The sequence below is a fragment of the Helicoverpa zea genome, chromosome 7 (assembly GCF_022581195.2).
Source record: "Helicoverpa zea isolate HzStark_Cry1AcR chromosome 7, ilHelZeax1.1, whole genome shotgun sequence".
NCBI lineage: Eukaryota > Metazoa > Arthropoda > Insecta > Lepidoptera > Noctuidae > Helicoverpa > Helicoverpa zea.
This window is the reverse complement of record NC_061458.1, coordinates 2,155,252-2,181,765: the sequence shown is the minus strand read 5'-3', so window position 1 is coordinate 2,181,765 and position 26,514 is coordinate 2,155,252. Positions and strand designations below refer to the sequence as shown.

The 26,514-nt window shown below is 37.2% G+C and overlaps 3 protein-coding genes across 4 annotated transcripts; 2 read left to right on the top strand and 1 right to left on the bottom strand.

Moving 5' to 3' along the window:
• Positions 1–941: 941 nt before the first annotated feature.
• Positions 942–5,353, bottom strand: LOC124631766 (ras suppressor protein 1). Its single transcript, XM_047166358.1, has 6 exons — positions 5,188–5,353; positions 4,220–4,510; positions 3,432–3,514; positions 3,012–3,126; positions 1,657–1,789; positions 942–1,253 (listed from the first exon to the last, which is right to left on the bottom strand). The coding sequence occupies exons 1-6, from the start codon at positions 5,336–5,338 to the stop codon at positions 1,169–1,171; spliced, it is 858 nt and encodes a 285-aa protein (XP_047022314.1). The 5' UTR covers positions 5,339–5,353; the 3' UTR covers positions 942–1,168.
• A 360-nt stretch (positions 5,354–5,713) lies between these two features.
• Positions 5,714–21,134, top strand: LOC124631839 (sphingosine-1-phosphate lyase). 2 transcript variants are annotated; one of them, XM_047166466.1, is made up of 11 exons: positions 5,714–5,733; positions 7,335–7,472; positions 7,890–8,105; positions 8,522–8,730; positions 10,286–10,519; positions 11,437–11,646; positions 16,695–16,815; positions 17,751–17,868; positions 18,293–18,439; positions 19,117–19,237; positions 19,937–21,134. In XM_047166466.1, the coding sequence occupies exons 2-11, from the start codon at positions 7,337–7,339 to the stop codon at positions 20,063–20,065; spliced, it is 1,641 nt and encodes a 546-aa protein (XP_047022422.1). In that variant the 5' UTR covers positions 5,714–5,733; positions 7,335–7,336; the 3' UTR covers positions 20,066–21,134. The 2 variants fall into 2 exon arrangements, with proteins under 2 accessions (XP_047022422.1, XP_047022421.1); XM_047166465.1 differs by lacking the exon at positions 5,714–5,733 and adding an exon at positions 6,058–6,339.
• Positions 21,135–21,215: 81 nt separating this feature from the next.
• LOC124632016 lies at positions 21,216–25,979 on the top strand. Its single transcript, XM_047166670.1, has 12 exons — positions 21,216–21,225; positions 21,529–21,656; positions 22,138–22,290; positions 22,698–22,794; positions 22,987–23,116; positions 23,293–23,383; positions 23,583–23,745; positions 23,885–24,412; positions 24,481–24,669; positions 24,744–25,001; positions 25,214–25,299; positions 25,653–25,979. Exons 1-12 carry the CDS (start codon positions 21,216–21,218, stop codon positions 25,914–25,916), a joined length of 2,097 nt encoding a protein of 698 aa, XP_047022626.1. The 3' UTR covers positions 25,917–25,979.
• The last annotated feature ends 535 nt before the right edge of the window (positions 25,980–26,514 follow it).

Sequence of the window (26,514 nt, the reverse complement as noted above, 5' to 3'; positions counted from 1 at the left end):
ACAACAAAAACAATCATTTTTACGCTCAATTTTCAAGATAAAAGGTCGTTTTAAGAAAAACATTTATATCTGTGAACTTTGCCTTTTTCTTTCATATTTTTTATAGGCTTATGTTTAACTGATCACCAGATATAGTAACAAATAGCAGACAAAAATAGTAAATGATCACCAAAATGAAACTCGCATTTTAATGTAAAACTATAAACAAAGTTTTAACACTTTGCTATCCTATTTAAGTGAAATTACTCCAAAATAAATCATGCGTAAGCCAAAAATAGTAAATGATCACCAAAATTAGACCACCATTTTAAAGTAAGATTATAACCAAAGTTTTTAAATTCTGCTATCCTATTTAAGCAAAATGAGTCCAAATAAATCATTGTTATCCCAAAAGTAGTAAAAGATCATCAAAATTATACCAGCGTTTTAATATAAAATGATAATCAAAGTTTTTACATCTTGCTATCCTGTTTAAGTAAACTGACTCCAAAAAAATAAGTTCGGTCTGATACAATAAATTTTATAACATTATGGGGACCCTTTTCCTGCACTAGGGTGGAAAATTGTCTATTGCATGCCTCTAAACAGTGCGATAAGAGTGTGTTTTCGAGGGAGTGTATTGAGAAACACATTCTTCTTCTTCTTTCTCCTGCCCTGTTCCCAATTTTACTTGGGGTCGGCGCAATATGTCATTTTCTTCCATTTCCCCCTGTCACTCGTCATACTGACACTCACGCATGCATTGCAAGCCGGACACATAACTTAATATGGCATCATAATACTTTATTTGGTAATAAGCCTACATTTTATGGCAATCACAGTGACTTATTTAGGCAAAAATAATACATTAATTTGGTCGTCAAGAGTTGGTGATCATTTACTAAATTTGGTGGTCGAATACAATTTAAAGTGAAGTCGTGACTAAAATAGCTGGTACTATTACATTTTTAGACTTTATTTTTCTGGTGTTCAGTAGATATTTCTGGTTACAAAACTAAGGGTATCAAAGCATTTTATGGTGGTCATTATATTTGTTCCCTTTTTTATATCTCTGCAATGATTTTACTACATTTCAACATATCCATACTTCAAAGCAACACAATTTCATTCAAGCATTAGTTAGAATACTAACAATAATAGCACGATAGTATTAGTAATACATGTTGTTTTATGCGGCTCTGCTCGCCTTCTTGCTCTTGTCCAGGGTTTGCGGCGGCGGCGGCGGCTTGGCAGACATGTGACGACTGTATAGACTGAAAACGATAGAGTATTATTAGTAAATGGACTAATACATAATTATTCGTATTTAAATAAACATAATAACAAAACAAATGGTTTCGTATCGATCGGGCCGTGAAAGGGTGCCCATCTTGTCATGACGAGTTCTTTCGTGTTTCGGAAGGCACGATAAATTGAAGGGTAAAAATGCCTGTTATTTGAACATCTTCGGCAGTCGTCACTGGTAGGTCGAAGCCAGAAAGTCTGACAACTAGTCTTACCAAGAGGTATTGTGTTGCCCAGGAAACTGGGTGGAGGAGGTCAGGTAGGCAGGCAGTAACTCCGTGGTACTCAGTGGCATTTAGTTAGACTGTAAGCTGACCTCAAACATAGTTGGGAGAAGTCTAGGCAGATGATGAGTAAGGGTGTTATACTTACACTTTGTAAGTCTCAGATCTGAGATAGTCGAGCACGTGTGAGGGTCCCAACTTGAGCTGGTCTTCAATGGGCGGCACCCAGAAGTTACCCTCCAGCCGCAGCACTGACTTGTTGCTGGCCAGGTCTAGAGCACCTGTGGACCAAATTGTTAGTGAATATATTTGGCTTGTGTTTAAACACCACCCAAAAAAGTACCTATTTTACCACCAAAAAAATTCTAAACGTTTACCAAAATGGATAAATGGTCACCAAATAACGTTTCCTAAAATATTATTAAAATAAAACCATTTTTTCGTATTATTGACTACTAAAAAAATATATGGACGCCTTTAAAATACACCTTAGACCAAATATTATATATTGTCACTACTTAGATGTTACCAATTATGTAATACCATGACTTCTAATTTGGTCATTTTTGTTAGACTAAAAAAGCTAACGATCGCTAGAATATTTCCCAAATACAATATACATATTATTAGAAATACAAATATTAATATACTGGGGTTCCCAAACGTACGTCGCTTATTTATTGTTATATGAATTTGGGTGTAACTCAGTACGTTTAAAATGTAAGCACGCAACATGCAGCAAGCATGGCTTCTGTCACGGCTCCGGCACTGCGGGGCTCCGGCGGTCCCATGCGAGCTTATCGTCGCAGATGGTTTTCACGCTCACCACCGCAGCTTTGAATTGCACTCTAGGGGTAGGGCAGACAAGACTACGTGGAGTCGGTTTTGCAGCGATTCGTTTTCGTCACTCACTTTGATTTTTGGTAGTAATATTAATCTTTGAGTTGGATAGAATTTGGTGACCATTAATCCATTTTGGGAACCAAAAATAATATTTGTGCGAGATTTGCGATTTTTCTGATGTTAATTTTTTTTTTTTTTGGATCATAATATTATATACTTTAGTGCCCTTTTAATAAAGTCAATTTATTTTTTTTTGGAGTTGTTTATTTTATTTGGTGCCTCAGCTTAGAGTCTTAAAAATATTTTTGGTGACCGCCTAAATTATACCCAATATAATTTAAATTAGTGTTATGTATTTAGTACAGTAAAAGCATATACAAATTCATAGATACATTATTTTTTATGTATTTCGTTATGTAGAACAAGTTGATACAATCAAACTTTATAGATTTTGAACTTTATGTTATGAAAATTTTACAGATTGAAGTACCTTTTTGTGCTGTATTTGCGTTGTATTATGAATTTATCATGTATTGCATTGCATAATATGTATTGTATTAGGCTCATTTATTCAGTATGCTTTCCATTATGCACACTGATCTGTTGTAACAGAGCATTATGTAATTTGTATTTCATACTCTCTAAACATGAATAGCTTACCAATCTCAGGAGGCAATACCACAAGCCTGTTGCCTTGTAAATGCAGTTCCCTCAGTCTGGAGAGCTGCCCCAACTCACGAGGGACCTCAATCAGATCATTCTCACGCATCGATAGCTGAAGAGAACAATAGGTTTAATGTTAGAAATTGTAAATATTTTACTCCTATATGTATAATAGTGCGTTTGAAGATTGGCAACGTTGTCGATAGTAAGTTTGTTTCTGTATAAAAGTGTGTTCAGAAAAATTTACATAAAGTAGAATATAAAGATATACACAAACCCTACTCAAGGTCAAAATAAATAAAGTTTATATTATTTAAATAGAATTTTAGTAGATTTATCCTCATTGTGACCAGTCAAATCAAAAGTAGCTAACTATAAATAATTAAGGACAAGGAAAAACAGAGTAATTAAACTTACAATTTGTAAATTCTTCAGGTTTCCGATTTCAGGAGGCAAGTACTCAAAGTCATTGTCTCCAAGGTACAGTGCACGGAGACTGTCTGAAAACATAGGATAAATCATAAAGTAAATAGGTATTTATTAAAAAATGGTCTACTATCAAATTAGTTAGCAGTAGTTAAATAATTATTTTCTAGCATTAACTAGCAGTATCAACCACTTCATGGGGAACTACTTCCCGCACTTGAATAAAAAGTAATGGCGGCATCCACGGCCGATTTCGGCCACGGCGTCTGTTCTCATTTAAGGAGATCAGCCAGCTGCGCAGGACATATTATAGTGCACGAGCATTTGCGCAGACACAGGTGCAGTTCCTATTCCTTCACTCTCATAACCCGATGGGACGGCAATCTGACACGATCGGAGAGGACCGACATTTACGTGCTCTCTAATGCACGGGTGAATCAATCACCAACTTCCAGACTACGGGCTGCTTTGTGAAAGCTTAAGAAAACCCACAAAGCGATTTCGGCCCGACCCGGGAATCGAACCCGAGACCTCGAGCACAGCAGCCGCGCTTGCGACCACTAGACCAACGAGGCGGCAACGAGGCGAGGAGGAATAAAAAGTATAAGCTATATGACCTCCGAGTTTCATAAAAATCTGTTCAGCTGATTGCAAAAAAAAAAGAGTAGATGTTTATATTATTATATAAATTATCTTTGAATCTAAATATTAACACCTACTCCATTACAACAAGGCCCTATGAGTAAAGCCTTGTCAAATAGATAGGAAAACATACAAACCCATAATAAAGAAGTTTCCAGGTAGATTCTTCTCACTCAAATTATTGTATGTCAAGTCCAAGATCTCCAAAACAGGGAACGAACCAAAACCTCTCGGCAGCCCATACAGTCTGTTAAGCGAGACATTGAGGATACGTAGCTTGGGTAGAGAAGATAGACTGACAGGTAGCTCTGTGATATGGTTGTTGGCGAGGTTCAGTATTTCCAAGTTTGCAAGGTTGGCGAGGGCAGCGGGAACCACTTGGATCTTATTGTGGCTGAGAGATAGACGAGTTATGTTGGCGAGACTGACTGAAATACAAATAATGTTTTTGTTAATTTATTTCTGTAGACAAGAAGGTTACAGCTATTTTGTATTTTTATGCATTAAAGAATTAAGTATTTATTTGTATTAGCATTATTTCATTGAGAGTCTGAAAGAACCTTGAACCAAAGATTTTCTTTTTAATTCTTAATATTTTGATGAGATTATTAACACCTAAAAGTAGTTGGCCACACTGAAAAACTGTTATTATGTAGAGTAAATAGGTGTACAGGGAAGGAAACACCTTACAAAACAGTTGGGTACATGGTAGATAGAATGATGTCATGGGTTATAATTAACTTCATATTCAAAACTCTATACACTAAATCTCATTGCAATGCTGACAAAATGATTATTCAAATATTGTTCCATTTTCAAATAATGTAGGCGGTCAACTTATTGCAAACTATGTAAAATGAAACAAAACAACATCAAATTTTGTTATGGTTACTATATAAACAGTAATTGCTGATTCAGAAGTTCTAAAACTAAAATTTCTAAGCCGATTTATGAACACATCTGAAAGAAAATAAGATGTTTGTGAACATAAGGTGATATTATAGCACGAACATCGAAAGCAATTCTTGAAAACGAGTTCCATGCAAACAGGTTACACTACGCTACGCCCTTAAAAGGGTAAACAGGTTCAAAGCAATTAACTCACACAATCCAGGTATTTCGTCGAGGCTAGAAAGTCCTTTGTCGACCAAATCTATTTCAGGATTGTTAATTTCCTTTGCTTCTTCGATAACTTTTTTAGCTTTCGACATTTTGGCTGTGTTTGGAATACAGGAAACTGGAGGTTGATGACTCATAATATCAACAGCTGTTTTCTCGGTCTGTGCGAGTCGCGTTTCAGGTTTAGACTAAAGCATATATGAAACATGTGGACTTTTATTTTGTTTTCTTATTGCTTTGTTTTTTTCTATTTGCTGTAAATAATTGTAGATTATAATAATTGTCTTTGTGGTTCACACTTTGATTGAATTATAGTATCTATTTATGAAATTAAACTCCGCTGATTATAAGACTGCTTTAGAAGGAAACAATGTCTATTATGCATTAAATTACGCAACTATGCTATGTAGTCATGGAACGCAACTATCTTGACATACGAAGGAATGTTAATTTCAATAGTGATGTTATAATATTTTGGTTGACAATCGATATATTAAATCGATTGATTCACAATGGTTATGGGCGGCATCAGGTAATTAAGTTCGAAGAAAGTGCCGAACATCTTGTTATTTGTTGTTTCATACTATTTATTTAGCACTGGATTCAATTTTTTATTGGTATCACAAAGTGGCTTTTATACATACTTATGTCTACTTATGTTTAATTAATAACAAAATCAGGACTTACAGATATGACAAAAATAAATAGCTTTTGAGCAAATATTGCCAATGAAGAAGGATTTTTTTTGTTATTCTTAAAACAAACAATCGATTCAATTTGCCATTCTCTTTAGCTCAATCAATAATAGAGCTGTTCTCTCTCAACTCTTGGTGCTCAATTTCAATCAATTCGAAATCGATTCATACTCTCAAACAAAAGTCAAATTATTAAACTCATTAATCAGACTGGCCTTTGTTTTAATTAGTATCTTCGTAATTAGCAGCAATAACTTTGCTCGCTCTGCTCTGCCGAGTTTCATACAGTTATCATAAAGACTTTATAATCCGTATTTGAATAATCGTTATCAGTGTGTTTGTACCAAGATTATGAATTGTCAAAATTGATTGTGGTCTGTATCTATATAGTTTGTGATAAGCTGATAGAAAAGTCTGTCTTAGTTTCTATCCAGTTGTATTCGGTAAGTAACAGAGATGTTTTTATTGTTTAATCCCATTTACTGATTTTATTTATGATAATACATATTTCCCTTACACTTTCCGTCTTTTCATTCGAGTCAAACCGGTAATTTCTAGATTTTTTATTTATTTACGTGTTTGGGCTTGTAATTATTGTTATGTTTTATTGTAAAGCCCTGTAGTATGACTGTATTAATTATATATTTCGGATTGAATAACATATTGTAGTATTACAAGGTTTTTAAGTGCATTTTATGGATAATTTGTATGTAGATAATTATAGAACAAAGTACAGATTTATTAAGTTTAGCATTCATTGCTAGCAAATGAACAAATTATTATTTAATTACCTAGGTCAATGACATTAAACTATGTATTATATCATCCAATAACATTCTGAATTTTAATACTTTCAAAAAATATATTATGTTTTATTTTAACTTAAATTAGTATCAGAACTGTATTTTTTTAAATTACTGTATTCAGCGTTCAAGATTCAGATTCAGATAATTAAAATTGATCTGACTATACATATATAGTTACAGCATAACAATGACTGTAACTAATAACAATTTATATAAAGTGCAAAGTCCAACACCAAGTCAACCAATTTTTTTTAAATCAAATAGGCTTTTAAAAGATCTTTCAAAACGTCAAGCTAGTTGCAAGGTTCCAAGGAGTGGTGAAGAACCGGCAAGAAACTACATCAATACTCTTTTCAAAAAACAAGTGGTTTCAATACTTTTCTTAGTTAGTTATCCCTGAGAAAGTTTTATAATAACTAGCCATTTTCCCATGTTTCGTTAGCATCTTCTGTCCGTATCAGGATAAAATATAGCCTATGTTACTTGGGAATAGTGTGGTTTTCCAACAGTGAAAGAATTTTTCTGATTGGTTCAGTGGTTTCGGAGCATTTAGGATGTATAAAAAAATATTAGACTATATTACATTTGTACCTATAGATAAAAAAAGTGAATCAAATATTAATTAATTTTAGCCATGAGTGAGCGACCTCAGCCGCTGAAGGCCATCAACAGGCTGTTTGAGGGGAAGGAGCCATGGCAAATAGTCACGATGACAGCCTCGTCCATACTGGCTATCGTGTGGGCACATAGCTTGTACAATGCTAAAGAAAGTAAGTTTTAAAATTACTAGTATGTTGCTTTTTCTTACAGTATCTATTATTACCCAGAAGAGACTACATGATGGAGCCACATAAATAGCATGGTTCTGTTTCCAAAGTTTATATTACTTTTATTATAATTTTAAAAGAAAGTGTAAGCAAAAAAAAACAATATACTAAACTTGTAGTCCACGTTTCCCGAGCCAAAGTTTTCCATCAAAAACATATAGGAAGTTGTGTAGGGTGGGCGTTTTGGTGGCTGTCTTCTGTTTTTGAGTTTAAAAAAGTACTGTTTTGGCAATAGACAACTTTGAATAAATTATTTAGAGTTTGCACAAAGCGTAGTATTACCTAAGTGCTTTTGGAGCTGAGTTTGAATAAATGATTTTGAGTTCGACAAACCGTGACTAATGACTTATTTCTCACCAGGTGTAACAACACGCCTCCGCAAAGAATTCTTCAGATGGCTTCGTCAAGTGCCCATAGTTCGTCGTAAGATTGACGAGAAGATGGCTGAGATCAACAGTGACTTTAGAAAGGATGTCACCAAGAGGCTAGCTGGTGTGACTGTGAGGAGAGAGCTGCCGGAGACCGGTCTTGATCCTGAACAGGTGATGGAGGAAGTAAGGGATCATGTTGCTTTAGGTGAGTTTTTAACACAGGTACAGGTTCTAAACATAGGTATGGGTGGTCCAGCGCAGCGGATCTAGCCGCGTTCCGAAGTAGCCCTCAAAAATGGGTTTTCTAATACTAAAATCGGTCCAGCATTTCCTGAGATTGGCGCGTTCAAACCAACTTCCCAGATTTATACATACATATAATAATGGCGTCCTAGCCTCGGCCACTTTAGCTGTTCTCATATAACGGGATCAGCCAGCTGCGCAGGACATATTATAGTGCACGAGCATTTGCTCAGATACAGGTGCATTTCCTATTTTTTCACTCTCAAAGCCACAGCGATTTTGGCCCGGAAGTCAAACCTGAGGCCACATGCACAGATTCGCACTACGCGACCAACAAGTGCCTATGTACTAAGCAGTATATATTATCTTTGTCCCTAGGTGCATATGACTGGCAAAACGGTAGCGTCTCAGGCGCCGTATACCACGTGAGCCAGGAGATCAGTAAAGTGGCCTGCGATGCCTACAGTCTCACTGCTTACACCAATCCCTTACATGCTGACGTGTTCCCCGGGATCAATAAGATGGAAGCTGAGGTTGTGAGGATGGCCATCAATTTGTTCCATGGAGACGATGATTGTTGTGGGACGGTGAGTTTTCTGAACTGTTATCATCATCATCTTCCTGCCTTGTTCCCAAGTTATTTGGCATCGGCGCAACATGTCTTTCATTCCTCTCTGTCAGATACTTACATCCACTCCCTTCTGCTTCATGTCCTCTTTGAGGCAATCACTCCATCTTTTCCTCGGTCTACCTCTGCCTCTCCATCAATCCCCATTCATACTCAGCACACTCTTTTTAGCATGCGTTTCACGTTTTCTTAACTGTAATAAGGTAAACTGTCTATTTATTTATTTAATTCGACTTGAACTTTTACATGTACAATGGCGGACTTATCTCCTTAAGTTATGTTCTCTACCAGTCTACATTTGGATGGTGGAAAGAGAGCATTGGTAGGTGCAAAGTTTAAAATACATTTCATCTAAACAGTGTGGCCCAAAGAATTAAAGTCATCTTTGGATCTGGGTCATTAAATAGGCTGCAGTTAAATAGGCAGTTTTTGAATCCATCGGCACGCTCAGGATTCTACTTTTGAATCACGAGCGTACCGAAAGAATTCTTTGCTGGTTCGGACTTCAAAATCTGCACTCAAGCAAATGTAACACTGTTCACTTGTAACACCATTATCTTTTGCTAGTTACGCTACAAATTCCTTTGGTTGTTTATTCGTAATGGTACCTCGAATGTATCAATGTACTCTAATAAGCAGCTGTCTGACCTTCAAAAGATTTGAGTTAGAATAATTTATGTATAGACAATCACTCAACGATTGGTCTCAATTTGAGTGGCATAAAATAGCACATTTAGGCCCAAGTTCATCGACAACATAATGTCTGTTTTTTTTAACACTACTGTTATGAAAATCAGGTTCTTTGAAGTAAAGAGTTGTTTTAAAAATGAAAGTCTATATGGTCGGTACAAATGAACCTTAGTAGGTGACTTTGTACTAAAAGATTGACGTGCACCTATTCAAATATCGTTAATAACCTTGTAAACAAATTATAATTATCCGAGACGATAACGAAGATAACTCTACTAAAACACTTTTTAGGTACCTACTTGTTGTCTCGGCGTTACAAAAAATGTAATTTACCTATGACGTAGATCGGATATGATTTTTCTATGATAGTAGTTACCTATTACAGTCCCAGTAATATTAAAATTAAATTATCAGTTTCTTTGTGCATTATGCTATGAAGCAGAGACACAGGTCTTATTTGTCATAGAAACGGCTTGAAGCTTGGAGAAACAATAATTTTTACTTCGTGTATGTAAAGTAGTTTCGTATTTAAAGTAGTTTAGGGCGGAAACATTGAAAAAGTAAAGCTGTGTCTACGCTAGACGAACCGAGCACGAGCGGAAAACGAGCCGAACGTGCCTTAAGAATGACCTTTAATAAATCAGTCAAAACCATGGTGATCCATTTTCATAACTTTGCCCTCAATATGGGACGAGTTCCGACACGAGTTTTATTACCCAACATATATTCACCAAACAGACACAACGACGAATTTTCTTCCAAAATACAACCATCCCTTTAGGTTCTTCTACTAAAATAAAATATTCAAAATACCCCCATTTCAGGTGACAACAGGAGGCACAGAGTCCATAATAATGGCCTGCAAAGCGTTCAGGGACCTCGCATACAGTAAAGGCATATCCAATCCCCAAATCATTGTACCGTCCACTGTACATTCAGCGTTTGACAAGGCAGCCCAGTACCTTGGTCTTTCAGTGAAGACGATACCTGTTAATCCGGATACCATGACTGTGGACGTTGAGAAGGTTAAAAGGGCTATTGGGAGGAGGACTTGCTTGGTGAGTAGTGTTATGTGTTATTGAGTTGGATATAAGGTATAGTTATCGGCACGGATATTAAGCCATGACCTTCACCTGCGCAGAAGCGATTTATTGGTTTATTGCCTTATGTGTACAGTGCGCAAAGCGATCCCCACTCTTCCGCCGAGAGCTCAATATCAGATTTCGTATGTAGACATTCATTTTCGACAGCTTGTTTGTAACTATTGATAAAGGACAATACCATGGTATTTCTAGCTTAACGTTTTAAGTACCATGTAAATGAAATAGGTCCTTTTAGATGGATTTTAATACATTTTAATTTTCTTTACTATCATAAGTCTAGGCTCAGAACTGCTTTTATTCGTCATGGAAATATCCAAGAATGGTCTACTTAGATTCGGTCATATTGGTGTTTTAGGGCCTAAAGTTTTGGCCCGAGACCCTTTGTCTTATCCTTCCTCATTTTCGAGGACTCACAGACTGTATAGTTAGTTCTAAAATATCTTTCTCCATCAGATCGTAGGCTCAGCCCCCAACTACCCGTACGGTACAATGGACGACATCATAGCGTTGTCAGACATAGCTGTGGAGTACGACGTTCCGTTACACGTAAACGCGTGTCTCGGCGGCTTTGTAGCGGCCTTCATGAATGAAAGACATATAGTAGTTTTTACTGGCGTTTGTGCCTAAAATACCGAAATATTAAAAGTCATTTTTTCTGTCAGATCGTAGGCTCAGCCCCCAACTACCGGTACGGTACAATGGACGACATCATAGCGTTGTCAGACATAGCTGTGGAGTACGACGTTCCGTTACACGTAAACGCGTGTCTCGGCGGCTTTGTAGCGGCCTTCATGAATGAAAGACATATAGTAGTTTTTACTGGCGTTTGTGCCTAAAATACCGAAATATTTAAAATGTATTTTTTCTGTCAGATCGTAGGCTCAGCCCCCAACTACCCGTACGGTACAATGGACGACATTATAGCGCTCTCCGACATAGCTGTGGAGTACGACGTTCCGTTACACGTAGACGCGTGTCTTGGCGGCTTTGTGGCGGCCTTCATGAATGACGCTGGACATCACGTTCCGGTCTTCGACTTCAGGCTCCCAGGAGTTAGCAGTATTTCTGCTGATACTCATAAGGTATGTTGGTTTTATATGTTGATAATTTGACCATGAAATGTTTTTCTTTATTACTTATAACAAAAGATGGAGCTCAGGTAAAACTTTATGTCTACATATTAAAAACACAATAAGAGGATTTCACATCCTATATATATTTCCTTATGTACTCCCCTTATGGACTCCCTTATGTACACCCCTTATGTACTTCCTTATGAACTCCCTTTATACTTCCTTATCTACTTCCTTATGTACACCCCTTATGTACTCCCTTATGTACTCCCCTTATGTACTCCCTTAAATACTCCCCTTATGTCCTTATGTACTCCTTTATGTACACCCCTTATGTACTTCCTTATGTACTCCCCTTTATACTTCCTTATCTACTTCCTTATGTACACCCCTTATGTACTCCCTTATGTACTCCCCTTATGTACTTCCTTATGTACTCCCCTTATGTATTTCCTTATGTACTTCCTTATGTACTCCCCTTATGTATTTCCTTATGTACTTCCTTATGTACTCCCTTGTGTACTCCCCTTATATCCTTCCTTATGTACTCCCTTATGTACTCCCTTATGTACTCCCCTTTGTACTTCCTTATGTACTCCCCTTATGTATTTCCTTATGTACTTCCTTATGTACTCCCTTATGTACTCCCCTTATGTACTCCCTTATGTACTCCCCTTATGTATTTCCTTATGTACTCCCCTTATGTACTCCCCTTATGTATTTCCTATGTACTTCCTTATGTACTCCCTTATATACTCCCCTTATGTATTTCCTTATATACTTCCTTATGTACTCCCCTTATGTACTCCCTTATGTACTCCCCTAATGTACTTCCTTATGTACTCCCTTGTGTACTCCCCTTATATACTTCCTTATGTACTCCCTTATGTACTCCCTTATGTACTCCCCTTAGTTACTTCCTTATCTACTTCCTTATGTACTGTCTTTATGTACTTCCTTATGTACTACCTTATGTACTTCCTTATGTACTCCCCTTTATACTTCCTTATCTCCTCCCTTATGTACACCCCTTATGTACTCCCCTTATGTACTCCCCTAATGTACTCCCTTATGTACACCCCTTATGTACTCCCCTTATGTATTTCCTTATGTATTTCCTTATGTACTCCCTTATGTACTCCCCTTATGTACTCCCCTTATGTATTTCCTTATTTACTCCCTTATGTACACCCCTTATGTATTTCCTTATATACTTCCTTATGTACTTCGTTATGTACTCCCTTGTGTACTCCCCTTATATCCTTCCTTATGTACTCCCTTATGTACTCCTCTTTGTACTTCCTTATGTACTCCCCTTATGTACTCCCTTATATACTCCCCTTATGTATTTCCTTATATACTTCCTTATGTACTTCGTTATGTACTCCCTTGTGTACTTCCCTTATATCCTTCCTTATGTACTCCCTTATGTACTCCCCTTATGTATTCCCTCATGTACTCCCCTTATGTACTTCCTTATGTACTTCCTAATGTACTCCCTTATATACTCCCTTATATACTCCCTTATGTATTTCCTTATGTACTCCTTTATGTACTCCCCTTATGTATTTCCTTATGTACTCCCTTATGTACACCCCTTATGTACTCCCCTTATGTACTCCCTTATGTACTCCCCTTATGTACTTCCTTATGTACTCCCTTATGTACTCCCCTTATGTATTTCCTTATTTACTTCCTTATGTACTCCCCTTATGTATTTCCTTATGTACCGTCTTTATGTGCTCCCCTTAAGAACTTCCTTATATATTTCCCTTATGAACTTCTTTATGTACTCCCCTTATGTACTCCCCTTATGTACTCCCTTATGTACTCCCCTTATGTACTCCCCTTATGTACTCCCCTTATGTACTCCCTTATGTACTCCCCTTATGTATCTCCTTATTTACTCCCTTATGTACACCCCTTATGTACTCCCCTTATGTATTTCCTTGTGTACTCCCCTTATATCCTTCCTTATGTACTCCCTTATGTACTCCTCTTTGTACTTCCTTATGTACTCCCCTTATGTACTTCCTTATGTACTCCCTTATGTACTCCCCTTATGTATTTCCTTATGTACTTCCTTATGTACTCCCCTTATGTATTTCCTTATGTACTCCCCTTATGTATTTCCTTATGTACTTCCTTTTGTACTCCCTTATATACTCCCCTTATGTATTTCCTTATATACTTCCTTATGTACTCCCCTTATGTACTTCCTTATGTACTCCCTTATGTACTCCCTTATGTACTTCCTTATGTACTCCCTTGTGTACTCCCCTTATATACTTCCTTATTTACTTCCTTATGTACTCCCTTATGTACTCCCCTTATGTACTTCCTTATGTACTTCCTTATGTACTCCCTTATGTACTCCCTTTATGTAGTCCCTTATGTACTCCCCTTATGTACTCCCTTATGTACTCCCTTATGTACTCCCCTTAAGTACTCCCCTAATGTACTCCCTTATGTACACCCCTTATGTACACCCCTTATGTACTTCCTTATGTACTCCCCTTTATACTTCCTTATCTACTTCCTTATGTACACCCCTTATGTACTCCCTTATGTACTCTCCTTATGTACTTCCTTATGTACTCCCCTTATGTATTTCCTTATGTACTTCCTTATGTACTCCCCTTATGTATTTCCTTATGTACTTCCTTATGTACTCCCTTGTGTACTCCCCTTATATCCTTCCTTATGTACTCCCTTATGTACTCCCTTATGTACTCCCTTATGTACTCCCCTAATGTACTTCCTTATGTACTCCCTTGTGTACTCCCCTTATATACTTCCTTATGTACTCCCTTATTTACTCCCCTTAGTTACTTCCTTATCTACTTCCTTATGTACTGTCTTTATGTACTTCCTTATGTACTACCTTATGTACTTCCTTATGTACTCCCCTTTATACTTCCTTATCTCCTCCCTTATGTACACCCCTTATGTACTCCCCTTATGTACTCCCCTAATGTACTCCCTTATGTACACCCCTTATGTACTCCCCTTATGTATTTCCTTATGTATTTCCTTATGTACTCCCTTATGTACTCCCCTTATGTACTCCCCTTATGTATTTCCTTATTTACTCCCTTATGTACACCCCTTATGTATTTCCTTATATACTTCCTTATGTACTTCGTTATGTACTCCCTTGTGTACTCCCCTTATATCCTTCCTTATGTACTCCCTTATGTACACCCCTTATGTACTCCCTTATGTACTCCCCTTATGTACTTCCTTATGTACTCCCCTTATGTATTTCCTTATGTACTTCCTTATGTACTCCCCTTATGTATTTCCTTATGTACTTCCTTATGTACTCCCTTGTGTACTCCCCTTATATCCTTCCTTATGTACTCCCTTATGTACTCCCTTATGTACTCCCCTTTGTACTTCCTTATGTACTCCCCTTATGTATTTCCTTATGTACTTCCTTATGTACTCCCCTTATGTACTTCCTTATGTACTCCCTTATGTACTCCCTTATGTACTTCCTTATGTACTCCCTTGTGTACTCCCCTTATATACTTCCTTATTTACTTCCTTATGTACTCCCTTATGTACTCCCCTTATGTACTTCCTTATGTACTTCCTTATGTACTCCCTTATGTACTCCCTTTATGTAGTCCCTTATGTACTCCCCTTATGTACTCCCTTATGTACTCCCTTATGTACTCCCCTTAAGTACTCCCCTAATGTACTCCCTTATGTACACCCCTTATGTACTCCCCTTATGTATTTCCTTATGTATTTCCTTATGTACTCCCTTATGTACTCCCCTTATGTATTTCCTTATTTACTCCCTTATGTACACCCCTTATGTATTTCCTTATATACTTCCTTATGTACTTCGTTATGTACTCCCTTGTGTACTCCCCTTATATCCTTCCTTATGTACTCCCTTATGTACTCCTCTTTGTACTTCCTTATGTACTCCCCTTATGTACTCCCTTATATACCCCCCTTATGTATTTCCTTATATACTTCCTTATGTACTTCGTTATGTACTCCCTTGTGTACTCCCCTTATATCCTTCCTTATGTACTCCCTTATGTACTCCCCTTATGTATTCCCTCATGTACTCCCCTTATGTACTTCCTTATGTACTTCCTAATGTACTCCCTTATATACTCCCTTATGTATTTCCTTATGTACTCCTTTATGTACTCCCCTTATGTATTTCCTTATGTACACCCTTATGTACACCCCTTATGTACTCCCCTTATGTATTTCCTTATCTACTTCCTTATGTACTCCCTTATGTACTCCCTTATGTACTCCCTTATGTACTCCCCTTATGTATTTCCTTATGTACCGTCTTTATGTGCTCCCCTTAAGAACTTCCTTATATATTTCCCTTATGAACTTCTTTATGTACTCCCCTTATGTACTCCCCTTATGTACTCCCTTATGTACTCCCCTTATGTACTCCCTTATGTACTCCCCTTATGTATCTCCTTATTTACTCCCTTATGTACACCCCTTATGTACTCCCCTTATGTATTTCCTTATGTACTTCCTTATGTACTCCCCTTATGTACTCCCTTATGTACTCCCTTATGTACTCCCTTATGTACTCCCCTTATGTACTTCCTTATGTATTTCCTTATATACTTCCTTATGTACTCCCTTATGTACTCCCTTATGTACTCCCCTTATGTATTTTCTTATTTACTCCCTTATGTACACCCCTTATGTACTCCCCTTATGTATTTCCTTATGTACTTCCTTATGTACTCCCTTATGTACTCCCTTATGTACTTCCTTATATACTTCCTTATGTACTCCCTTATGTACTCCCCTTATGTACACCCCATATTTACTCCCTTATGTACTCCCCTTATGTACTTTTTTATGTACTTCCCTTATGAACTTCTTTATGTACTCCCTTTTGTACTCCTTATATACCTAATTATGTACTCACCTTATCTACTCCTCGTATTTATTCCCCTTATGTACTCCCCTTATAAACTTCCATATGTACTCCCTCCTAGACTATTACGATCAAAATTATTCTTATACACTCTTACAAAGTCTTCCACTGCTTACAGTACGGGTTCGCGCCTAAAGGCACATCAGTAATTCTGTACAGAAAGCAAGAATATCGTCATCACCAATACACCGTCACTACTGAATGGCCCGGCGGTGTCTATGGTTCTCCTACTGTCAATGGTAAGTGGTACATTAGTTTTTCTATAAATATCATCAGCATTTCAGACATAGGCGTACGGCCTAATTTGGAAAATATGGGCCCCCGCAATTAATTCCAAAAGGACCAATTGCAAGCGGCATGGGTTAGTAAATAAATAAATAAATACCGATATTGCTGCAGACACTAATTATTATCGATAAATCTAGTAACTACTTCTGTTTTTTCAAATTGTTAACGGTACCTGTATACCAAACATCAAAATTTTTGATCTAAAGTTTTAATTCAAGAGAGAAGAATTGAAGTTTGTACTTGAACTGATATGCGAATCATGTAGGTAAAATTCGCAGTTTTATAAACAAAATTGGTTTTCAATAATTGTCAGATGCATAAAACTCGAATACTATGATGTAGTTAGGTTAAGGTCGACATTGTTAGTGTCGGATGTTCTCAGTTAAAGAGTGCATTGTGTAAAATAACACTGTGCTGTTAGTAATGTGAACTAGCGGTCAAAGTACATCGAACTTGATCAATTTGGTCGGTACCTATCTTTTCCTAACCATATTGAGGTCAGCTTTCAGTCCAGCCAGATGCAGCTGAGTACCAGTGTAAAACGACTGCCTATCAGACTTCTTCTACCCAGTGACCCGGGCATACCAACACCCCTTGTTAAAACTGACAAACTGTCAAAATTTCTAGATTCTCACTTACTCTTAAAGACTGCCAAAGACATTCGAATAACAGCAACCCACCAATAAAACGTGTCTTCCGAAACACGGAGGAACTCGGCATGACAAGATTTACCCGTTCACGCATCGACCACGCCAAGCGTTGCTGAACCTTGACGTGACTGATAAATAAATAAATATACAAAGGAATATAAAAAATGTTAAAGTTATATTTTACGGCTTCTATACCTAATTATTGATTGAACTATTATTGTTCTTTGTTTGTTTAGGAAGCCGCGCGGGAGGTCTGATCGCTGCGTGTTGGGCGACAATGATGTACGTGGGCAAGGCCAGATATGTGCAGATGACGGATGAAGTTATACGCACTGCCAGGCATATTGAGAACGAGTTAGTATGGTTTTTTTATAATCCTTTTTCTTTTTGAAAGCTTTTACATATAGTTTTATCTCAAAAAAGTGCTGAGTGAGTTATACTTGTATGTGTAAATGTTCATACCTGGGAAAGCTCAGGAGTGGTCGGGACTCGGGACGCCGAGTTTAATTAAGATTTGACACCCAAATATGGTTTATCCGCTATCATGATATAAAACACCAGGCTATACTTTTTATTTTGGTACTTTGTTAGGTACTTTTTCATCATGTTTTATCTTTCTCTAAATATTGCCTTCTTTCGCAAAGCAGTTATGTTCTTCACAAGATTGGAACGGAGTTTTGTACCTTTAAACATTCACCATAAGTAACATTATCCCTTACGCGTAAATACTTATAACAATGTTGAGTAGTTACTTAAACGACTTTATTTTCACTTCCAGAGTCCGCAAAATCCCCGGTCTCTTCGTGTTCGGTAAGCCAGCGACATCTGTGGTAGCGTTTGGCTCCAACAAGTTTGACATATTCAAGATGGCGGAGCTCTTACACAAGAAGGGATGGAGTCTAAACGCTTTGCAGTTCCCATCTGGGTAAGTAGATACAGGTATTTTTAACCGACTTCCCGAAAGGAAGATGATGTCAATTTGGATGTTTCTGTTCTTTTGAGAAGATTCTACTATGATGATTTTTTTTTTAAGAAATTATATATAAACGTTTCATGTATGACTAACCGTTAGTTGCAAAAAGCTCCATTGAAGTGAAAGCTTCTTAAAATCTATTGCTGACTCTTTCTTTGTCAACAAGATAAAAAGTGTCAGCAATAGATTTAAAGAAGCTTTAACTAAAATAGCAAAACTTCGTAAATAACGCTATCGGATGATAGCTGTGAAAATCGCTTTCGCAATTTGAACATGTTGAGGGCAGTTTCAAAATAAACGGATGTGCTGTTCGCGCGTGTTGTTTTGCCCAACGCGTGGCTCTTATTATTACGTAGTAACTATTAGGTAATCTGTGCTCTTAGGAACATTTTAGCATAATGTATACGCGTATAAATGCAAACCTGTACTTCTAAATAAGCGTGATACGCGCGACAAATGAGCATCGGTCACCAAATCAGTGGTGGATCATAATGTAATACCTATGTGCCTAACACCTTCATGTGCTACTTTTATTGTATTCCCTTATGTATTATGCCTATGAACTTCCACATGTAGTCCCTCATGTACTTCCCGTGTATACCCTAAATATACCTACGTATAATTCCCAGTATCCACATCTGCGTGACTCACGCACACACTCACGCGGGTATAGCGGAGCGGTTCCTGGCCGACACGCGTGATGCCGCCGCCGCTTGTATGAAGGATAGCAATGCTCCTGTTGAGGGAAAGGTAATGTATTACTGTCTTTTTGATATAGGAAGTACTAGGAATAATAATTAGTTTGAAGTCGAAGTAAAGGTATAAAAAAACTTGAATAAAAAAAGTACTATATCACACAAAACTTCAATCAAAGACATTCAAAATTGGCCTTTACTTTACGGGATTTATACGGCCAATCAGCAGCTATTATAGAAACATTACGTCGCCAAGTGCGTTAGCCACAAGCTATCGCATTGGTGAATACTGTAGGATTGTGGTAAATAAAGCGAGTAATTAATAAAGAATTAAGTTTATTCGGACACATTGTTCGTTACAAGGCATGAGAGCAGAAAAAGAAACGACCACAGACAATATAAACATAGGTCAAAGAGAATACGTTCAAAAATCAATTCACAACAAATACCGGTCGGGTGGCTTGCTCCTACTGGATCGCTGCTTACGACCAGGGTAAAGGATTCGTTCTGTAATGATCTGCTAGAATATTCATTTATCTATTATTTCTTTCTGTTCCTGAGTTATTTGGTCTTGGCACAATATGTTAATCATTTCACTGTTGAACATGAAATTCTAAACAGTATTCCTTTTTTAATTAAATAATATTGACGATTGCGGTGTGATGTAGTATCTATTTCAATACTAAAAATATAATACTAAATGAACGATTAGATGAAAGTTGCATTTACTTACTTCCAAATATTTCCTTCACAGATGGCAATATACGGCGTGGCTCAAGAGATATCAGACCGCAGCTTAGTATCCGACATTACGAAATACTTCATCGATTCCATGTACTATCTACCTAAGGAAGAAGATCAAATCAAATCCAACTCTAACTAGAGAGCTAAAGTTGTAATAAATGGCCATATATTACGTATTAATGTTTCTGTTGAAAACAGTACCGTATGACTGGTAATATGTGAAATGTAAACTTCGTAAATATTTTACGTAACTTCCTTAATGTATCTTCCAAAATTGTCTCTTTATATTTAGGCCTGGACTTAACCTAAGCGTGTGTAGAGTAGAGTTTTTAAACAACCAATAGAATTTCTCTGCTCGGCATAATACTGAATGGGTGGAGACGACTAAGAATTGGAGTTTTTAATAAAGAAGTTCTATTAAATTGGTTTTTAGAAACTTCGCTACGCTTCGGCGTAGTCTCGGCTCATCAAAATTGTCTTTTTTTATAAACGTTCTTAAGCATTTATCGTATAAAGGAGTTGAAATATTATTAGTACCTTTAATAAACTTATAAACTAACTAAATGTTAGTAGGTAAATTGTTTTTTGGTGCCTACAAAACTACCCAATATGCAAAATAGCGCCAAGAAGTCAGTTTGAGACCTGAGTTAAACCGCGGGTATCAGCTAGTATTATACTACTATGTGTTACAGTATGTATTATGTTATTCACAAAACAGATTATAGATGTATTGTGGAAATTTGGTGGCAGTTAGACTAATTTTTGTATAATCTTTCTTCTAGTCTAAGTAAACTGGTTGCCATTTTGAGATAAAAATAACTTTTGTACTTTAAGTTGACATTTTTATACATTTTGACTATAAGAGTGAAGGAATAGTGAGTGCACCTGTGTCTGCGCAAATGCTCGTGCACTGTAATATAGTCCTGCGTAGTTGGCTGATCTCCTTACATGAGAAACGAAAATCAGCTAGGAAGCCATTATTGAGTTTTCTTTTATGACGAGCAATGCATTATTAATTTGTAATAAGTACATGAACTACGTAAACAACGAATTTTGTTGTTATCACAATTAGTTAAATCTTAAGATAATTGTAAATAATTGCAGTTACGTTATTTTATATTGTATATTACAGATCATATACTGTATTTGGACGTTGGTTGTATATTTTGTTTTGTGTTAATGTATTTTCATTAAATTGATATTTTGGACTTTTTCTGTTTTATTTTATTAATTCTAATCTTGGAGGGAGTAATTAGTAATTTGCTAAAAAGAGTACCTGGACACTAGCAATGCCTTTGTGTATGTACCTAGTTAGTAAAACTTCATCTAAAAGCAAGCAAAAGCAAAGTAATTGATAAGTTATTTGGATCCAATAATTCAATTTTTTAAAAGACTACTTGAGAAGCGAGGCCCTTTCAAAATCAACTCAACGTCTCAATAAAGAAGTTTTTACTAAGAAGAATCCATTTAACCTATCCAACCTCTTTACAAAAACTCTTTGCTCCACTCTTCTATCCCATAAACAACAGCCCAATCAATCAGTTGTCAAAATTGTGGGCGGCATACAGTATCAGTATATATAAAAATGCGCAAAATTCCCAGTTGGCAGTAAGATGCAATGCATCGCGGTGTTCTGCGGCGTGGTCGCGCTGGCGGCCGGCGGCGCCGTCAACTACTGCGGCGCCAGGATGTGTGCTAACACTAATGCGCACACTTTCTGTCAGTTCCCTGTTAGTATTTTAGTATTGGTCTGTTTGTTATATGAATACAATACTGTTTGTATGTAAGAAGCTGAAAGAACTAGACTGCAAATATATCCCCACGCGAAGTCAAAGCTTGTCCCAAAACAGTGGCTTATTGGAATACGTAGCTACTTATTAACTCCCACTATATAACAAATATACTTCTTTTAGCTAGGTACATAGCAGTGCGGTAGTCCAAATTCAGGATAAAGGTACCTGCTCTGGTTCCCTATTAGCCTACAGTTCATGTAGTATTCTGCAAATATTTTTGCTGTCCGCCAACATCTTACCTACTGCGAAAAAAAAAACATCTATTGCAAATTGAATATTAATCCCGGCTTGGTTATACCACTCGCATTTCACAAGTTTTGAGGCTTCTCCAACGTCTGAGAGGCGTCAACGTTGTGCAGCTACTACTAAGGGACTTTAGGTGAACTCCCCCATATGCTCACCCTTTCTATAACCCCAGGAAGGACCAAGTCCACACTGCGAGGGGTACATAAGCGCTCGCCTCACCATAGAGGAGAAGTCACGGCTGATAGCGAGGCTGAACAGACGGAGGAACGAAGCTGCATCAGGCATCATGCGGGGCTTGCCCACAGCTGGGAATATGCTCAAGTTGGTACGGACACTGTTCTTCAGGAACTAACATTTTTCATCCTAATAGATATTATTCTTTAGGAACCAACATTTTTGATTCTAATAGTTAATCTAGAGAGAGGTGTTCTATTTGGTATATCTTAGGAGATGCCCATCTCGAAAAGGGCTTCAATATCGAATAGGATAATATTAGCCTAGCCAAATCCTGCATAAACAACTTATTCTGTATGGAAATATGAAATTCTGCCCGTTGACCTCCCGAAGTTCCCTATACCTACATCATTAATTCCTTTACATTAATTCTCATCTCGTTAGAATTCAATTATAACAAAGCCTAGAGTTTTATGAGTACTTACTTCTCTTCTCGTAGCTTACCTTACTTTCTTGCAATAGGTAATGAATACTATCTCTATCTTTTATCTATAATAGCGTTGGGTGGAGGAGTTGGCTCGAGAAGCCCAGCGGTGGGCAGACCAGTGTAGGCCACCAAGACCAATTGAGGAGCACGATGCTTGCAGAAATCTATGTTAGTTAATTATGACATGTTTATTTTACAATAAGAAGATTCCTTTAGTCATTTTTCAAGTAATTGGTGTCCAAGATATCTAAGAAAATTCCTTTTCTAATTTTGAAAAGCTAATTTGGATCCTAAGTATCTGGCGTTGAAATAAATCTTGCCCCTACTTCTACCTATAACGGAAGGTATATTTTCCTACAGATTCCCTGACGGTGGGGCAGTGCGTGGCGTCCGTGGTGGGCGAGGCGCCAGGCCTCAAGGTCGAGTCCATGGTCGACATCTGGTACATGCAGAGTATGCTCTTCAAGGGAAACGTCACCTTCTATGTGCCGTTAGTATTTCTATACTTTAAGATACTTACATAAATATAATTTACTAGCTGTTCCCCGCGGTTCCACAGGGCACACTGATGATAAGTAGCGCATATTATGTCGCAGGGTCTGAAAGCAGTAAAAAAAGTGATAGATATAGAGGTATGTTAGTATTTATTATATTGTTTTCTTGCAGACCTACTCCAAACGGCAGCTTCTACGGTGACTTCGCTCAGATAATTTGGGCTCGGAGTTATATGGTCGGCTGTGGACGAAGTAGATTTATGGTAATCCCGTCAATTTTACAACTATATGAATACTTTAGTAGGTACTTGTGCAATTTAGTACATATGACACATTACTGCCTTTGTTAGACTCATTGACCAGACCACTGATGCTACAAGTGTCAACCATTATAAGGGTGTCTCTCTCACTAATGCCAATACCATTAGAACTGCCTTTTAACACTCTTCAAATGTTCACCAGACGCAATGGCAAGGCCGTCTCCGAAGCGTGGAGCGTCTGGTATGCAACATAGCGCCAGCGGGGCCCATACCCTCGCGGCCGCTGTGGGCCCCCGCCGCGCCGGCCGCCCTGTGCCCGCCTCGCTCCATACAGGATCACATGCTGAAGGCCCTATGTGATTACCGTTAGTATTGTAAACCTTGTCTTCCTGTGTTATTTTTTGATTCTATTTAGCAGGAACTTCGTCATATGAAGAATTACCTTTATGGCCAATCTCAAAGCGGTTTAATTGTTTCTCGAAAATACAGACGTCATAATTTCAGGCTGGGACCCGGACGATCTATCAGCCATAGGCTCTTCGATGACATTAGAAGAGCACCTACTTTTAAATACAGTATTAGAAATAGAGGACAATCAGACACTAAACTATTTAGGAAGCCTAGACGAGATTTATTTAACTAAGATGGCAATAGCAACATTAGAGAATATTATCACAACGCAAGTAAATTCTATGCAAAGAAGAGATGTCGTTGAAGTGATAGATATGGATTCACTTTACGTAAATATAAGTAGTACGACGATTGCACCGACGGCGATGGTTCCACCGAAGATGGCCACGGTCCCATCCACGGCGACAGTTCCACCGATGATTCTACCGACGAGTACACTGACGACTCCGCCTACACTTCCCCCACCAGTCGTGGTACCAGCAACAAACACAACGCTACCTCCAGACAAAAACACGACAACTATCAAAGTCACTAAAACAACAAAGAAGAAAATCAGTCTAATCGGAAGACCAAGAACGTACAACATGGAAGACTTAACAGATTTCGATGAAAAGACAGAAAGTAAGTTGAATTTTACAAAGAATAGTAGAATACTCAGCAATTACTTACATGAGATCGTATGTTTGCAGATAACACACCTATTGAGGAAAAGGAAATACCAAAGAGAGAAAAGGAATTTTATGCAGAGTACGATTTCCTTGAAATTGCCGACGATAATGTATCATCTACGTTAACTACTACAATGACTACTACAATTACCACTACAATGACTACTATAGATTTGACAAATACTACAGAAGCCCCAAGTGTAGTAAATGGTGTGTATAATCTTACCACGGATTTGAAATCCAAATGTGTAATTGTAATGACATTGAAATCAAATGTTTTGCAGTTTTAATAAATCCGGATGTTCTGAGAGACGCTGTGACGAGATTGAGCCAGAATTCAAATGTGTTATATGGTGGACCACTGAATACACTTATTACTAATGATTTGCTCAAGTCTGATATGCCAAGTTTGTACATCAGTAATATTGGTAACGAGAGTAATACTGGTAATGAGATTAACACTGGTAACTGGTCGCAAGCTCTGGTGGTTGGAAATGCAACGTTTACAACGAGGGATGATATTGATGACTATCTCTCCGATCGTAAGTTATTTAATGAAGAAGATTGAATGTGATATAGTGATGTACATTTTGTGATTTTCTTATTAGAAATTAATACTACTTTAGATATTATAAAAGACTTTACAGATAATGTTGTTTGTGCCCCTCCGTTCTCTCATAAGGATATTTTAGATTTTGACACTATTAAAGTCTATAGATTAATGTTTAATGGTAATTCACTGTGTTGTCCACAGCTGAAACAGTGCGAGAACTGCAGGAGGCTTTAGAACGTATAGAGCAAGACATGGCACCGAAACGAAAGTCAGAGAAACAGGGAAAGGTACTTATATAACACTTTTATAGTAAAGTTATTATTTTGTTAGATGAAGGCTAGGCTACGTGTGCTGATTTTTGAATGTACATATTTATAAATAATCGTTACTTAAATAGTATCGCATTATGAAATGATACAGTGTAACATTTTTTACTTGAGCTGAGGGATGAAATCAATAGTTGCAATTTGTGCTTAAAAGGTTGAAATTGCCAATTTCGTTTATGACAAACAGTTTTATTTGTCCTAAGCAATTTCAGGGATCGCGATGCACCCAATAAATATACTTAAGTTTATTTCAGAGACAGTTAAGCTGTCTTTCCAACTTTATTACTTTCCCAACGAAATAAATCTTTCACCAGGTTCGACGAGAATTAAGAAATTTCCCTGAGGATTCGGAATCAACAACACAAATAGACGGGCAAACTTCTAACGGCCAATATGATGCCGAGGTAGAGAGGAACAAAACATTAGAACGGGGTCCTATGTACAACATGGTAATGAAATATATGCCTTATTTAAAGCAGTACGAAGGTGGAATTTTGCCTAAAGATGGTGAATATGGTTCAAGTATAGCAAGCGGTTTGTCACCGTCCCTTTTTTTAGTTTTAATTGTGTGTTTGTAATTGTTTAGGTATATTTTAGATGTATTTTAATTGTTTTGGTCGTTGTTAATTAAAGTTTTTGAGATCGAGTGTTATGGTGCGGTTTTATTTAGGTACTTTGTAATTTCTGCACATTGTTTGTAAGTTTTTTGATGTTCAAGTGTCGGTTATGGAAATATCCGATAAAGGCGCAAGTTTTTATCTACAATATTTTTGAAGTGTCGCCTTGAGTACTAGCTGTTTACTTCGCAAATACCTTACACATATTAATTTCAAAGAAGCAGTCTGGTGGTCATATCAACCCTTCATGTATTATTTTCCTGGAATTGCGGGTGTATGTTGACACGCAAATTGCAACTTACACCGCACGAAGGACTTACCGTCCACTTTCTGAAAGGGTGAAAAAAAAATACAGCTCTTTAATTAGATTAACTGTTTACAAATATATGAAAATCGTCTTAAATAGTTCTACAGTTAACTTGACTATCAATGAAAAATTCCTTTCGTCTTTCATAAAATCAATAGAATTATCAGCTACCTACTTAAACTTTTCCGATATCAACTACCTACTTTCCGAAATTAGAAAAAAAAAAACAACCGATAAGTAGTACAATAATTA

Coding starts and splice junctions, on each gene's coding strand:
- LOC124631766 (XM_047166358.1), bottom strand. CDS start 5,338: ATGAGTCATCAACCTCCAGTTTCCTGTATTCCAAACACAGCCAAAATG. Junction 3,515..4,219: donor TGGAAACTTCTTTATTATGG/GTTTGTATGTTT, acceptor CTATGTTTTCAG/ACAGTCTCCGTGCACTGTAC. Junction 1,254..1,656: donor AGATCTGAGACTTACAAAGT/GTAAGTATAACA, acceptor TATCGTTTTCAG/TCTATACAGTCGTCACATGT.
- LOC124632016 (XM_047166670.1), top strand. Junction 24,413..24,480: donor TTTCGATGAAAAGACAGAAA/GTAAGTTGAATT, acceptor GTATGTTTGCAG/ATAACACACCTATTGAGGAA. Junction 25,002..25,213: donor TGATGACTATCTCTCCGATC/GTAAGTTATTTA, acceptor TGTTGTCCACAG/CTGAAACAGTGCGAGAACTG.
- LOC124631839 (XM_047166466.1), top strand. CDS start 7,337: ATGAGTGAGCGACCTCAGCCGCTGAAGGCCATCAACAGGCTGTTTGAG. Junction 10,520..11,436: donor TTGGGAGGAGGACTTGCTTG/GTGAGTAGTGTT, acceptor TTTTTCTGTCAG/ATCGTAGGCTCAGCCCCCAA. Junction 19,238..19,936: donor ATGCTCCTGTTGAGGGAAAG/GTAATGTATTAC, acceptor TTTCCTTCACAG/ATGGCAATATACGGCGTGGC.